The sequence below is a fragment of the Pongo abelii genome, chromosome 7 (assembly GCF_028885655.2).
Source record: "Pongo abelii isolate AG06213 chromosome 7, NHGRI_mPonAbe1-v2.0_pri, whole genome shotgun sequence".
NCBI lineage: Eukaryota > Metazoa > Chordata > Mammalia > Primates > Hominidae > Pongo > Pongo abelii.
In genome coordinates, this window is record NC_071992.2 from 113,866,133 (window position 1) to 113,882,328 (window position 16,196).

At 45.6% G+C, this 16,196-nt stretch overlaps 1 protein-coding gene across 4 annotated transcripts in view; it reads left to right on the top strand.

Moving 5' to 3' along the window:
- The window catches only part of MATN2 (matrilin 2), a 168,407-nt gene that overhangs the window by 83,135 nt on the left and 69,076 nt on the right, over positions 1 to 16,196 (top strand). For all 4 annotated transcript variants that reach the window (XM_024250832.3, XM_024250831.3, XM_063726431.1 and 1 more), the window contains exon 5: positions 9,299 to 9,421. In XM_024250832.3, coding sequence (XP_024106600.1) covers positions 9,299 to 9,421 — 123 coding nt within the window. The remainder of the gene's footprint in view (positions 1 to 9,298; positions 9,422 to 16,196) is intronic.

Sequence of the window (16,196 nt, forward strand, 5' to 3'; positions counted from 1 at the left end):
ATTTGTGGAGCCCTAACTCATAGCAAGCTTTCCTGTGGGAGTGGGCAGAGACCCCATCGTTTACCCAGTTGAGTGAAATGGCAGCCCTAATAACCCATTTCTCCTTCTCTCTTGCTGTGATAAACAATTTCTGATTTCTACATCTCAGGTTAAATAACAGCAACAGCTATAAAAAGTAGAGAGTGTCTTCTAAAGGTGTTCATTTACTTTAACTCCAAAGATGAGATTAAACTGTCATTGGTGTCAACAGCAGGCAGTGCAGCTTGTCTAAAATTCTGAAATGTTAGTGAAAACCCTTTGATTTTAGCCCTGGATGATGGCCACAGCCTTTGCCCCATGCTCCGTGCTCCCCCCTCAGTTCTCCCTCCTTCCGGTGTAAGTAGATGAAAGTTTCCAAGTTCTCTGGACTGAGATGCAGGCGCCAGGGTTTCTAAAGGAAGGCACTTACATTTAGGGTGCATGGGAGCCTCTGGGGAAACTGTGGTTGGGTTTGAGCACAGCTTTGGGGCTCTTGGCAGCAAATCTTCACTAATTAGTTTCACCTGGGAAGACTGAGTTATCCCTCTTAAAATTCTCCAGGCACTGAAAGAAGCGAGCAGATTTTGCTGACTGTCAGATACACGCTAATGGTTGCCCCCTGGCAAGGCACATCTCAAATTTGGCCAGTCTTTTTGTTATGAAATTCCAAATTACCTACTTTGCTGTATCACTTCAATTTAGCATAGAACTCAAAAACCAAACTTGGCCAGAGATAGATTTTAGAACGTTGGGATCTAATATTCATGTTTGTAGGTTTTTTTTTTTTTTTTTTTTTGAGACAGGATCTCGCTCTGTCTCCCAGGCTGGAGTGCAGTGGCGCAATCATAGCTCACTGCAACCTGGAACTCCTTGGCTGAAATGATCTTCCTACCTCAGCCTCCCTAGTAGCTGGGACTACAGGTGTGTTCCACTGTGCCTGGCTAATTTTTTAATTTTCTGTAGAGACAAGATGTCGTTCTGTTGCCCAGGCTGGTCTTGATCCTCCTGCCTTGGCCTCCCAAAGTGCTGGGATTATAGGTGTGACCCATCGTGCCGGCCCATGTTTGCAGCTTTTATAGGTACCCAATAAAGTGAAACTATTAGAATTGGGATGTGAGCAAAATTTGGTTGAAGTTCACCTCTCTCCCATGCTTAAATAGGTATGCGCCACTGACACTTTTCTTTTCCCCCTTGATTTAGGAAAGGAGAAGGATGGTAACATTTGTTGAATACTTACTGTCAGCCCTGCACTTTGGGAGGCCAAGGCGGGTAGATCGCTTGAGCTCATGAGTTCAAGACCAGCCTGTCCAACATGGTGAAACCCTGTCTCTACAAATAATACAAAAGTTAGCTGGTATTTTGCTGGGCGCGGTGGCTCACGCCTGTAATCCCAGCACTTTGGGAGGCCAAGGTGGGCAGATCACCTGAGGTCAGGAGTTCGAGATCAGCCTGGGCAACACGGTGAAACCACGTCTCTACTTAAAATACAAAATTAGCCGGGCACGGTGGCACATGCCTGTAATCCCAGCTACTTGGGAAGCTGAGGCATGAGAATCGCTTGAACCTAGGAGGCGGAGGATGCGGTGAGCCGAGTAGCACCATTGCACTCCAGCCTGGGCAACAAGAGTAAATCTCCGTCTCACCAAAAAAAAAAAAAGTTAGCTGGGTATGGTGGTGCGTACCTTTAGTCCCAGCTGCTCGGGAGGCTGACGTGGAAGGATTGCTTGAGCTCAGGAAGCAGAAGAAGCAGTGAGCCTAGATTGTGCCATTGCACTCTAGCCTGGGTGACAGAGCCAGACCTTGTCTCAAAAAAATTAAAAATAAATAAATAAAAGTATCTTCTGTGAGACAGATGCTTTGCCCATCTAGATTATCTCACTCAACCCTACAAATGAGATATTTAACCTTTTTATGAAAATGGAATCTCTCAAAAGTCCCTTACTTGAAGTCATCACCCAGCTGGGGCCAAGTCTGGCTCCAAAGTCGATATTCTTTTCACCTGCCTGCCTCACCCCTACCCTTTCTGAGGAGACGTCACTGACACCCTGTCCTCCCCCAGTGGTGACTCCCTTCATCATTTTTCATATCACCTCTTTCAGGTCCAAAGAAAAATTTGGAGAAGGTCAAAATCATCTTTTCAGTTCACACTGTTAAAAATGGAAGCCTGCTCTCTCACCACTCTCAACTCCCCTTTCCTGCTTATAATGTATCACAGATTTTTACCTATTTGCTTTGTTTACTATCAATCTTCTGTCAGGGATGTGCTGCTAAATGTTTAACAACCAGGTCTCCAGGAGACAAAAGCTCTGATTTGTAGTGTCTGCCAATTTCCATGGTGTAAATACTCCCACCATGGACATTTCAAGCTACCAACTTGGCCTCTTTGAATGCAGCTGTGGGAAGAGATGCACATCATTGTCTGAGTCAGTGCGAGCTGCCTCTAGCACGTGACTGGCCCCTCACTGGACCATCAGCTCTATAAGGGTGTAGGAATTTTTCTGTTGTTGTCCACTGATTCACTGTTGTTTTCCCAGCACTCTGAACCATTTCATCATTGAGTAGATTTATTAATTCAGTCATCCACAAATCCTTTTAAAATTGGCCACATGTCAGATGCTAAATATTTGAACTAGCGTACTAAGCAAGACAAGCACTGTGGCTGCCCTGTGTGGCAGGTGAAATAGACATGAAATAATTAGTTGCAAATTAAGCATTAAATTATAATTGTGATGAGGATTACAAATGGAAACTCTGAGGGAGGAGTTCACCCCTAGTGGTAGGTCAGAGCTTCCTGAGAAAGCAGCCTTTCAGGTGAGTCCTAAAGGAGGTATGAGAGTTAGGTAGGGGAAAGGAGGTGAGGAAGAGGCTTGAGCATTCTAGGCAGAAGGAATGACCTTTGCAAAGGTCCCAAGACATGAAGAAGCTTGATTTGAAAATGGAGAGGGCTGTGTAAATGGAGCAGAGAAAATAAGAGGAGGCTTGAGATAAGACTGGAGAGGTGAAGGGGTGGGTCTTGTAGCCCCCTTGGCCATCACATTAGAGTTTTTGGACTTCATCCTAAAGCAGTGATAAGCCATTAAGGGTTTTAAGCAGAAGAGAGCCAGCAGCCGATTATTCTGGCTACAGGAGAATGCTAGGCTGGGATGAATACAGGAAAACCAGTTAAGAGGTTGCCATGGCTGTTCAGCCAAGAGATGATGGTGGCTCCATGGTGGCAGGGGAGATGAAGAGAAGTAAATCCAGGATTGACTGGGTCTGAGGCGTACAGGAGAGGGAGGAATCCCATGACTTTCAAGTTTCTGTTCCCATCTTTGACACCAGGGTAAAAGTTAGCTATTCTAAAAATTCATCTTTGCTAAAGAGAAATTAAACAATACTTCAGAATCACCCCTAGCTGTCCCATTTCTGCCCAGTGATATTTATTAACTGAGACAGTGCTCTAGGCTGCCCAGCAAGGGAGGCTGTCAAGTCAACAATACATGGCTACTAAGCACTGACTGTGTGAAGTGCATGGCATTATACAGGCACCGTAAGGAACACCAAGACTTAGAGAGATGGCTCTGTCCTTCACAGAGCTTACAAGAGTAGGTAAGAGAGATGAGTTAGGAACACCTGACAACCCTGTGCTTGTGTCACATGAGCATGAGTTCATTCATCCATTCAACAAGTACTTGTTGAGCAAGGACAAAGTGTCAGGCACTGTGCTAGATACCGGGACACAGTGGATAGCAGGGCACACAGGTTCCCTAACTGTCCTGACAGCTTTTCTGGTGTCCTTAGCTGGGGGCTGGCTCTGAGATGTCATTATGTTCTTGATGCGGGACAAGTGAGCCCCAAAGTGGGGCTTAGCCCATGAGGGTTCTTGGCTTTATCCAGGAAAGAATTCAAGGGCAAGCAGAGGTAGAAGTAAACAGCTTTATTGAAGAGACAGTGTTACAGCCCTGGCAGTGTTACGCCTCCATGACTGCTCCTGCAGAGCAGGGCTATCCTTATAGGCAGAGAGTAGGTAGTAGCTCAGGGCAGTTTTACAGTCATATTTATACCCACTTTTTTTTTTTTTTTTTTTTTTTGAGATGGAGTTGCCCAGGCTGGAGTGCAGTGGCGTGATCTCAGCTCACTGCAACATCTGCCTCCTAGGTTCAAGTGACTCTCCTGCCTCAGCCTCCCGAGTAACTGGGATTACAGGCACCTGCCACCACATCTGGCTAATTTTGTATTTTTAGTAGAGATGGGGTTTCACCATGTTGGCCAGGCTGGGCTTGAACTCTTGACCTCACATGATCCATCTGCCTCGGTCTCCAAAAGTGCTGGGATTACAGGTGTGATCCCAGTGGCCTATACCTACTTTTAATTGCATGCAGATTAAGAGGCAGTTTATTCAGGAATTTCTAGGGAAGGGATAGTAGCTCTTGGGTTGTCAGGTCATTGACACGGAGGGGGTGGTAACGCCCAGGTGTTGCCATGGCAATGGTAAACTGATATGTCACACTGGTGGGCGTGTCTTATGGAAAGCTGCTTCTGCCCCGCCCTGTTTTGGCTAGTCCTCAATTTGATCCTGTGTCCAAGCCCCGCCTCTGGAGTTGAGTCCTGCCTCCTGCCTCACTCTGAGCCCTCTTCTGGTGTGTGAATACCTCTTGCTGGGGATGAGGAGAGGCAGAGAGACTTGGAGAGAATTTTGTTCCCACCTCAGTCATCTTCTGAGGACCCCACATCTAATGGAGGAGGGTATTCTTAGGACTTTAGGGCCATTCCTCCTGGGAGGCAGGGCGTCTGGGCCTTTTTCATTGTTCATTCAGCAAATGAACTCTTATGGAGACCAAATACATGTGCTAGGACACTGTGCTAGGCTCTGGAGAGTCAAAACTGACCCGCTTATAATGGGGCAGACAGCCATGATCAAGTCCTTCCAATACCATGGGATCAGTGCTGAAATGCTAGAGCGGAGCCATGTCTATAGTGCTGTGGGGGCCCAGGGGAAGAAGCCTTAAGTCCAGCCAACTTGAAGGAGGCTTCCCACAGGAGGTGACATTTGACTGGGGTTGTGAGCCATTCACGGGGTTCACTAGGTGGAGAAGGTGGAAGGCTGTGCCAGGGGCAGGAGGAGCTCTGGACACAGTGCTTCTCATCCTTCAGTGACATCCTCCTGGCCTCAGAGAGAAAGAAGGGCTGTTTTTCAAAAGCATAAGGAATCATCCAAAAACATCTGTATTTGTTTCAAAAGGAAATGGCCACTGCCAGAAAAACAGCAAAGTTGTTTTGTCAGAACCCAGTCTGTATTTATTGCTTTGTCTTTGTTTAATTAGATTAATCCCTGAATGGTTTCCCTTGGGTCGGTGCAAATTGCTCGTGGGCATAAATCCCCGACAATTCTAAAAACAGTAAGAAAGCACAATCCGCATGAAGCCAACTGGCAAGCTTGCTGTTTGTGGGACAGTTCTGGGATGCGAGCAGTAATCTTGCACCCGCACATAGGTGTTTGGGGTTCTTTTAGTCTCTTGGAGAGGGGAGCAAGGACAACAATCACTCAGATTAGTTTAGAAGAGGAAAGCTGAACCTTAGGGTCTCAGTCATTAAAAGGGGAGACTGACTCCTGGATCTGGGCACCTTCCCCACGGAGGATTGTGGGGACCTTTTATCCGTTAGGTTCAATGACATTCAGCCTGGCGGCACACTGGGGCTACCTGGGAGCTTTGACAAACACCACTGCCCAAATCCCACCGCCTGCCAGTCTGATTTAATTGTGGTGGGGAGTACCTTGGCATCAAGATTTTCAAAGATCCCTGCTGCTTCTGTAGATGGGAGCTTGCAGTTACTCACAGACTCTTCTGTGGATATCCCAGCCCGTCCTGAAAGGAACAAGCATATCCTTGCCTTTCTCTACCTACCTTGTGCAGGGAAGCCTTTTAGAAAAAAAGATTGTTCCTTTAAGGTCCTGGTTCATTGCTTTTGAAAATGGTACTTTCAAAAGGGTTCTTTTGTTACAGGTTGATTTTTTTGTCTTCCTCCATTATTATAAAAGTTCCTGTTAGAAAATTTGAAATCAGACAATTATAAATAAAAGAATGAAAAATCACCTGTATTCACGCCACTACTTGGTAACCATGGTAGGTAGGGTTCCTTCCAGACCCCTGATAGGGGCAAGGCAGCATCTGCAGTAGAGATTGGGAGGACCCAGGTGGAGAAGCTGCTGCCACCCTTCCAGAGCTGGTTCCAGCATGCTGGAGCGTCACCTCCTAGCCATCAGGACTTCATGCAGGGAGACTGCCCACCCACTTAGGGAGCTTAGAGTCTAGTAAGAGAGACAGTACATCCATCGCTCCATAAACACATACGTAGTTAACATTACGATTCATGCCAGGAGGGAAAAGTGCAGGGGTGGGCTGACAACCGATGGGTGAGGCCAAAAGTTTAAAGAATGTTTAAAGGTCCTCACAGCAACAGGTTAATTTTCTCATCACCATTCAGGCAACCCAAAGCTATTTCAGCCCAGAACTCAGAAACCTACTGCTGTTCCCAAGAAAGCAATGCTTTTCATTGAACTTTGCTAGAGGTGCTTAAATTTTCCCAGACCTGAGAGGATCTGTGGTGCTGCCAGACTTATCCTGCCAAAGCACAACTTGGGTGAAATTGCTGGTCTCCCTTTTTAAGGTTTTTCCCTTGAGTGGTCCCCATTGCCCACTGATTGGAGTTCAGCCTACGCAGCCTGTGTGCAGAGATCCCTCTGCCTCTGGTGTCAACGGTCTTTCCCATCCTCTCTTCTGCTACTTCCCCTGGAATTTCCAGAGCAGAATTCAGCTGCCATGCCTCTCCTGCTTCCCTCTTCTGTTTACTCACGTGTCCCAAGCCTGGAGTGCCGTTTCTCTTTCTCCATACCTGCCAGCCTTTCCCAGTCCTCGCTAGACTTGTAGTAATCTGTCCCAATTCTGAACTCCCATGCTTTTCTTGCCATTTCTCTTAGGGATTTTTATCATGCCCTACCTCGCATGTTAGTTATTTAGGTGACATCTAACTGCCACTCTGGCCTTTCTGTTCCTCAAATAGTATCAGTTTGTTCTTCAGGACCTCTGCATTCACTGTTCTTTTGGCCGAAAATACTCTTCCTAAAGCTTCATATTATTAACTCCTAGTAGAATACTAGGCTGCGTGACAGCAGAAACCCCTTGTCTGTTTTGTTCACCATGATATCCCCAATGCCTGGGACATAGTATGTGCTCAACACGTATTTATTGAGTAAATGAATGAATATTGTATGATTCAGACATTTCTTATATCTCTGGCCTAGCTCATTTAGGTTTTGTCATTCTTTGATTACTCACTACAATTTTTGTATTAGCTGAAGTTTTCTTCTGGTTATGGGTGTTTTCCTTACATCTGAATCCACTGGAAATCTACATTGGACTTTCTGGTTGGAGTTCCCAATTGGAAATGTAAGATATAAACATACTGGTGAGAGGTAAAAGAATTTATACCTATAAGGCTTTTTTTTCCATCTACTTTGTTGATTTGGGAATGAAATTTCTTTTAGGAGTTTAAAACCAGAATTCTTATTTGTAGAATCTTAGACCTAAGCGTTTTTAAAATGCAATGATGTAAGTTTTAATGTTTAAAATTGTTTAATGCATTTAATAGAGATGTTGAATCAAATCAGCTTTTATCTTTTTAAAAATCAATTTGATATTTCATATTTATGTAAAAGCATAATAAACTATGAAACTCAAAGATCTAGAAGATGATATGAAAATGTAGCAATTGGATTCAGGAATTAATCAAGCTTTCTAGGTAATTAAGTTTTTTTAAATCATACCTGTTGTAGTGATAGCTTTTTTTTTTTTTGAGACAGAGTCTTGTTCTGTCACCCAGGCTGGAGTGCAATGGTGCGATCTCGGCTCACGGCAACCTCCACTTCCCGGGTTCAAGCCATTCTCCTGCCTCAGCCTCCCACCTTCCGAGTAGCTGGGATTACAGGCGCGTGCCACCACGCCAAGCTAATTTTTGTATTTTTAGTAGAGTAGTAGTTGGTCAGGCTGGTCTCGAACTTCTGACCTCAGATGATCCGCCCGCCTTGACCTCCCAAACTGTTGGGATTACAGGTGTGAGCTACCGCACCCAGCCGGTGATAGCTTTTAACCAGAGAAAATTCTCTTTAATATATGCAACCCCTTTAATGCTCTCTGATTATCTCCAGTTTTAATGGTAAAATCACTGGTACAGCTAGCTGTTTCGTGGTATCCAAGCTGTTCTCCTTGCTGGGAAATAGTGTTAGAGACTGAGTCAGTGATAGATGGAAGATGCCTTTAATCTTTTCATCCACCAACATATTCTTAGTTCTGTTGCAGTAGATGCATACTGTAAGTCCGTTCCTACATTACATGTGAATAAACAGCCACAGCTTAGCACTTTGTGGACATGTAATAAATATTTGACCAAAATAAGACCATGAATAGACGTGTATCTATTTCTCCCTGGTAATGTTTTTTACCTCTACCTAACCTCTTTTGGCTTCTCCATTTTCCTCATTTGTTACTAGGACGAATACATAGAGCACAAAGAGGATTTTAAAAGAGCTTTGTCTCATTCCTTCTTATACCAGCAACAGAGCGAGATTCCGTCTCAAAAAAAATTATTTAATGCATTTCATAGAGGTGATGAGTAATTCCAACTTTGAAAAATGTGTTGGTTTTTTTTATGTTATTTATTTATTTTGAGACAGAGACTCGCTCTGTCATCCAGGCTGGAGTGCAATGGCACAATCTCGGCTCACTGCAACCTCCGCCTCCCGAGTTCAAGTGATTCTCCTGCCTCAGCCTCCTGAGTAGCTGGGATTACAAGCACACACCACCACACTCAGCTAATTTTTATATTTTTAGTAGAGATGAGGTTTCACCATGTTGGCCAGGCTGGTCTCCAACTCCTGACCTCAAGTGATCTGCCCACCTCGGCCTCCCATAGTGCTGGGATTACAGGCGTGAGCCACCACGCCTGGCTGAAAAATGTGTTTTTATATACATGCAGAAACTCACCTGGAAAGAAAACTCACCAAAATGTTAACAGTGGTTGCCTCTGGGTAGTAGGATTACAGATGGGGGGATTACAGGTGAATTTTCTTTTGTCTATTTTTTTATGTTTTCCAAATTTTCTACTATGATCACGTATCAAACCTTGTAAGACTTTTAAAAGTTACTTTGGTGAGGGCTCTGGAGTTGCTTGTTGCCTCACCCTGGGCTGGGAGCATTCTCAGGTGTGCCTGACGTTGTGTTCTAACAGCGTGACTTTGCCTCAGTCCAGGATCTGTGTGCCATGGAGGACCACAACTGTGAGCAGCTCTGTGTGAATGTGCCGGGCTCCTTCGTCTGCCAGTGCTACAGTGGCTACGCCCTGGCTGAGGACGGGAAGAGGTGTATGGGTGAGTATCCCTCCAGCTGGGCTTGGTGGGGAAGGACAAATTAAGCATGGTGAGGAGGAGGGGAGACTCATGTGTACCTCCCACATATTTGTTTCCTCACCTTTGGGTTTCCACAAAATGCTCAGTTGTTTGGTGTAGTTGTTAGGCAGAATTTGAACTTTAAAGCCTTCATTTATGGCTGAGGTCAGCGTTTTCTCATTCTGGGTCTCTAGTAAAAGGAACACTTATGATAATCCATGCAAATATAACTGTGTGTTACTGCATCTCTTGAAAAGGATCAGGTGGATTTTCTTCAACTTTGGAGGGTATGTTTGGAATGGCCTGACTTATATATACCTCAGGTGTTATACATGAAATTTACTTGGGTGGGTTGCTGAGTGACACCTCAAAGACAATGGGCAGCCTTCCTCCCTAATGTCACCTATAGCTCAGTGACAGGCCAAAGTGACTGCCAGGTGGAAGAGCCCAGCCATATGGGCTCAGCGTAATCAGACGGCATGGTCAGAGGAAACTAGCAGTAGCCTCAAACCCTCAAACACAAGCCCAGGTAATGAGGCTCAAGGGCAGTGCTTGGTTCTGCAGACATCCCCACTGTTTGTCTACAAAGCCTTTGCAACTTAACATGGTCTCATTCCTCCTTATACCAACAAACAGTGCCTGGCGGATAGTAGGTGTTTCATAAACGGAACTGAATACTTATGAGGCAGAAAATCTAGAAGGAAAAGAACTTGACTGACATCAAAACTGGAATGTAAATTTTCTGAAATCCTGCATTTTGTCTTCCGTGTTCTATTGTTTTCAGGACCCTATTTTATTTTGCTTCTCACAAACAGGGCATGCTTATTTTTTTTTTGCACATAGAATTTGCATTTTCCAGCACACCTTAATTCTTAGCTAGGGATATGGAAGGCAAAAACAAAACAAAACAAAATAACAACAAAACAAAAGTGTAGGTGGTAGCCTGCAATTGGCAGGTGAGTGATGAGAGTATCGTGGGTTTGTTTTTACACACTGATAGGAATGAAGGCAACCTCTGCCTCTGACTCTCATCAAAGGGCCACAAATGCAGCTGGTCGCCTGGGCCTTAGGGTTGTTTTTCTTCTTAATCTGCTGGTGGTGGCCATGATAGAGTGGCAGGGTTCCACACCCACTACCGCTAGCAAAAGAGAAGCCAACATGTATACCCATGGTTATTTTTGCTTCATTAATTTTTATTATGCAAGTAATACCTGTTCATAGAAAAACAGATGAGAAAAATCACTATTAATAGGTTATTGTATTTTCTACCAGACTTTCTCCATATAAATATCTACTTTAAAACATTTTGTTGGCCAGGTGTGATGGCTCACATCTGTAATCCCAGCACTATGGGAGGCGGAGGCAGGCAGATCACTTGAGGTTAGGAGTTTGAGACCAACCTGGCCAATATGGTGAAACTTCGTCTCTACTAAAAATACAAAAATTAGCTGGGTCTGGTAGCATGCCCCTGTATTTTCAGCTAGTTGGGAGGGTGAGGAAGAAGAATCACTTGAACCCGGGAGGCGCATTTTGCAGTCAGCCGAGATTGTGCCACTGCACTCTTGCCTGGGTGACAGAGCGAGACTCATCTCAAACAAACAAACGAACAAACATTTTGTAAAGATTTAACAAAATGAGGTCACACTGTCTATTTTGTTTTATAACCTGCTTTTTCCCCTCTACTATTTGTTAAATGGGTAGAAACTCTGAGTGCTGTTGGTCAGGAGGAAATCGAGCCATTGTGATTTAGGCTGGTGGAGGAGCTTCAGGAAACAGGATGAGGGTAATTGGTTGATTAGGACAAGGGGAGGGACAGTAGAACACAGGGCTTGCATTGGTCACAGGGAGTAGATGGGGCAGGAAGCCCACCTGGGCCCATGGGAAACTGGAGGCCACTGAAAAACCCATTTCTCTGAGTGTTTCCAAATAATTACCTGCTTGTCCGTGTGTACAGAGAACCTTTGTATCTCTGAGGATTTTGCTGTAACTTTTGGGATTTGACATTTATTGAAGAGCTACAAGCATGAGAGGGTAGACGCTGTCATTGCCAGAGAGCTTTGGCATGCTGTTTATTGGAGATGGGCATTTCTCTGCGGCTGCTTGATTGCGTATAAGAATGTCTGCATTTTCTCAGTGGGGATCCAATCCGAAGAGTGGGAAAATGGGAGAGGCTGCATCCCATTGCAACCCAGGCCTCCTCCGTCAGATGATCCTAGCATCACCAGCCTTACCACCTTTTCCCCAATGCCCTTTACAGCGGTTCACCAAGCACTCGATCTGTTAGAGGCTGGGAGTGAGATGATTAAGCAGGCAGGACTTTTGTTGCCAGTAGCCTTTCTTAGGGACGCCAAAGAAAATCCTACAAGGTTAGTTGCTGCTCAATAGGGCTATGGTGAGTGCAAAGCAAATGATAAAGAAAATAGAGGCCACAGAAGGTCAGAGAGAGACATCCTAATGGCTAGGCTGGAAGATCTGAGTGTGGAAGGAAGGGTGGCAATTGGACAAATGTCCAAGGCAGGGGGAGATATGAAGGGCAGTAACTGTGGAGGTGGCAATGCTCTTCAAGCATTAGGGCTAAGGCTGGCCTGGGAGGGGCAGGGCCAGCTCCTGGGATCTGGTAGGTCAGAGAGAGACTGTTACAGTGAAAAGGCCAAACTGAAAGCTAACCAGGTGGCCTAAGCTGAGGGCCAGAAGGTGCTTATCAAAGATTTAGACTCCAGGTACCAGACTTAGAGCAGGAAATTTAGAGGAGAGAAGAGGCTGGTGAGAACTCTGGACATACTCCATTAGTAGCTGATCTGGGATGGCCTGTGTGTAGATGGCCAGAGAACATTAGGAACAGAGTGATCATGCCTCCCAGTTAATACAGGACAATCCCAGTTTATGCCCTGTTGGCCCAATTCTTTTTTTTTTTTTTCTTTTTTTTGAGATTGAGTCTTGCTCTGTTGCCCAGGCCATAATCACAGCTTTGCAGCCTCGACCTCCTGGGCTCAAGCGATACTCCCACCTCAGCCTCCTGAGTAGCTGGGACCACGTGTGTGCACCACTGTGCCCAGCTAATTTATTTTTTGTAGAGACAGGGTCTCTGTACATTGTCTAGGCTGGTCTCAATCTCCTGGGCTCAAGTGATCCTCCTGCCTTGGCCTCCCAAAGTGTTGGGATTACAGGTGTGAGCCACCTCACCTGATGCCATTTCTTTTTATTTTTAGACAGGGTCTCACTCTGTCACCCAGACTGGAGTACAGTGGCACGACCTCGGTTCACTGCAACCTCTGTCCCCCAGGCTCACATGATCCTCCCACCTCAGACTCCCAAGTAGCTGGGACCACAGGTGCATACCACACATCTGGCTAATTTTTTATATTTTTCGTAGAGATGGGGTCTTTCTATGTTGCCCAGGAAGGTATTGAACTCCTGAGCTCAAGTAGTCTACCTGCCTCGGCCTCCTAAAGTGCAGGGATTATAGGCATGAGCCACTGCACCTGGCCGACCCCATTTCTTACCCAGCTGGCCTCATTTCTTGATGGCACATCTTGTCACTTTGAAAGGGGTTCCAGTTTGGATGATAAATTACATAATCACCCTAGTTAAGGCTGTCCAATTTGACTTAAACTGTTAAGTTCAGCAGAGAATTCCTGTATACATGAAGTAGGAGATGAAGTTGAAGACAGCAGAAGGAACTGGATTGTTAAGGGCTTTGAAAATCAGATGTAAAGCCTAGATTTTATCTCTGAAAAAGAGCCACCGAAGGGTTTATATTTGGGTGACAAATGCAAAGCTTCATTTTTAGGAAACTCAACCTCAAGGGGAACTGCAGGGTGTGTTCCAGGAGAAGGATGGCAAGAAGTGGGAAGACCAGATAGGAGACTGTAGCAGTTATCAGGTGAGAGAGGACAGGAACCAGCCAGGATTTGAGGTGCAACTGTAGGAAAGGAGAGGGAGACAGTAAGGAATGAAAGGAGGTGCTGTACATAAAGGGAACAAGGAGAAGTCAAAAGTGACTCTAGGCCAGGTACTGTGGCTCGTGTCTGTAATCCTAGTACTTTGGGAGGCCAAAGTAGGAGAATTGCTTGAGCCCAGGCGTTCAAGACTAACCTGGGCAACATAGTGAGACCCCATCTCTACCAAAAAATAAAAAAAATTGGCTGGATATGACCGGATGTGGTGGCTCATGCCTGTAATCCCAGCACTTCGGGAGGCTGAGGCGGGCAGATGACCTGAGGTCAGGAGTTTGTGAGCAGCCTGGCCAACATGATGAAACTGCGTCTCTATTTAAAAAAAATACAAAATTAGTCGGGCGTGGTGGCGGTCACCTGTAGTCCCAGCTACTCCGGAGGCTGAGGCGGGAGAATCGCTTGAACCTGGGAGGCAGAGGTTGCAGTGAGCTGAGATCGCACCATTGCATTCCAACCTGGGCAACAAGAGTAAAACTCTGTCTCAAAAACAAAACAAAAAAATTAGCCAAGCATGTTGGCGCATGCCGGTGGTCACAGCTACTTGGGAGGCTGAGGTGGGAGGATTGCTTGAGCCCAGGAGATCAATCAAGGCTGCAGAGAGTCATGTTCACACCACTGTACTCCAGCCTGGGCGACAGAGCAAGACCTTGTCTCAAAAAAAAAAAAAATAAAATAAAATTTAAAAAGACTCCATGATCTTGAGCTTCCGTGACTGTGAGAGTGATGGCAACAGTGATGGAAGAGTGATGGAATAGATTTTTAAAAAGATAAGGCCAAGCGTGGTGGCTCATGCCTGTAAACCTAGGACTTTGTGAGGCCAAGGTGGGACGATTGCTTGAGACCAGGAGTTCTAGACAGGCCTGGGCAACAAAGCGAGACCCTATATCTACAAAAAAATTGAGAAATTAGCTGGGCATGGTGGTGCACACCTGAAGTCCCAGCTACTCAAGAGGCTGAGGTGGGAGGGGTGGGAGGACTGCTTGAGCCCAGGATGTTGAGACTATAGTGAGCCATGATAGTGCCACTGCACTCTAGCCTGGGCAACAGAGTAAGACCTTGTCTCAAAAAAAAAAAAAAAAAAAACAGAAACAAAAAAAAAAACGTTGGGGTGATAATTAGTAGTCATAGACAAGGTGAATTTTGAATTCAGGTTAGACACCACAAGGACATGTCAAGAGGAAGCAGAAAACTCAGCAATAACATGACAGAGAGAGTAGAATCAATGCTGCAGTCAGGAAGCAGCATAGTTTATTTCTTAATTTCCAGTTATTTTCTATTTTAAATATTTATGTGTCGGTTGGTTTGTTTTGAGGGCATCTAGACCTTTAAAACAGTGCTACCTGAGCTGAAATCCCAACTCTGCTACTTGTTAGGTGTGTTAGGCCATTTGCATTGCTATAAAGGAATACCTGAGATTAGCTAAAAGAAAAGGTTTAATTGCCTTATGATTCTGCAGGCTGTATAGGAAGCATGATGCCAGCATCTGCTTCTGGTGAGGGCCTCAGCAAACTTCCAATCGTGGTAGAAGGTGAAGGGAGAGCAGGCATGTCACGTGATGAGAGCAGGAGCAAGAGGTAGGGGGAGGTGACACACTCTTTTAAGACCAACCTAATCTCACATGAACTAACTGAGTGAGAAATCACTCATCACCAAGATGATGACACTAAACCATTAATGAGGGATCCACAGCTATGATCCAATACCTCCCACTAAGCCCCACCTCCAACATTGGGAATCACATTTCAACATCAAATTTGGAGGCAATAAGCATCCAAACCATATTATTCCACTCCTGGCCCCCCATATTTCATGTCCTTCTCACATTTCAAAATACAATCATGCCTTTGCAATAGTTCCCCAAAGTCTTAACTTGTTCCAGCCATAACTCAAAAGTCTCAAACTCCAAAGTCTGAAGTCTCATCTGGAGATGAGTTCCTTCCACCTATGAGCCTGTGAGATTTAAAAAAAAAAAAAAAAAGTTATTTACTTCCAAGGTACAAGGTGTCATAGCACTGGGTAAATATTCTCATCTCAAAAGGGAGAAATTGGCCAAAACAAAGGGCAATAGGTCCATACAACTTTGAAACCCAGCAGGGCAGTCATTACATTTAAAACTCCAAAACAATCTCCTTTGACTCCATGTCCTGCATCCAAGGCACACGGGTGCAAGGGGTGGGCCCCCAAGGCCTTGGTCGGCTCTGCCCCTGTGGTTGCAGGGTATAGCCTCCAAGGCTGCCCTCACAGGTTGTTGGGTGCCCATGGCTTTTGCATGCTAAGGTTGCAAACTGCCAGTGGCTCTACCATTCTCGGGTCTGGAGGGTGGTGGCCCCCTTCCCACAGTTCCACTAGGCAGTGCCCCAGTACGGACTCTGTATGAGAGTTCCAACCCTACATTTCCCTTTGGCACTGACCTAGTAGAGTCTCTCTATGAGGCTTCACCCCTGCAGCAGGCTTCTGCCTGGACAGCCAGGCTTTCCAAGACATCCTCTGAAGTCTAGGGAGAAGCTGCCAAGCCTCTTTCATGCCTGCATTCTGTGTGTCTGCAGACTTAACACCACATCGTAGCCACTAAGGTTTATGGTGTGGCTTGTACTCTCTGGAGCAGCAGCCCAAGCTGTACCTGTGGCCCTGTGAGCCATGGCTGGAGCTAGAGCAGCCTGGATGTGAGGAGCAGTGTGCTGAGGCTGCACAGGGCAGTAGTGCCCTGGACCTGGCCCCCCAAATCATTTTTTTACCCTAGGCCTCTGGGCCTTTGATGGGGAGGGTGTGCTGCCTAGAAGATCTCTGAAATGCCTTTGAGG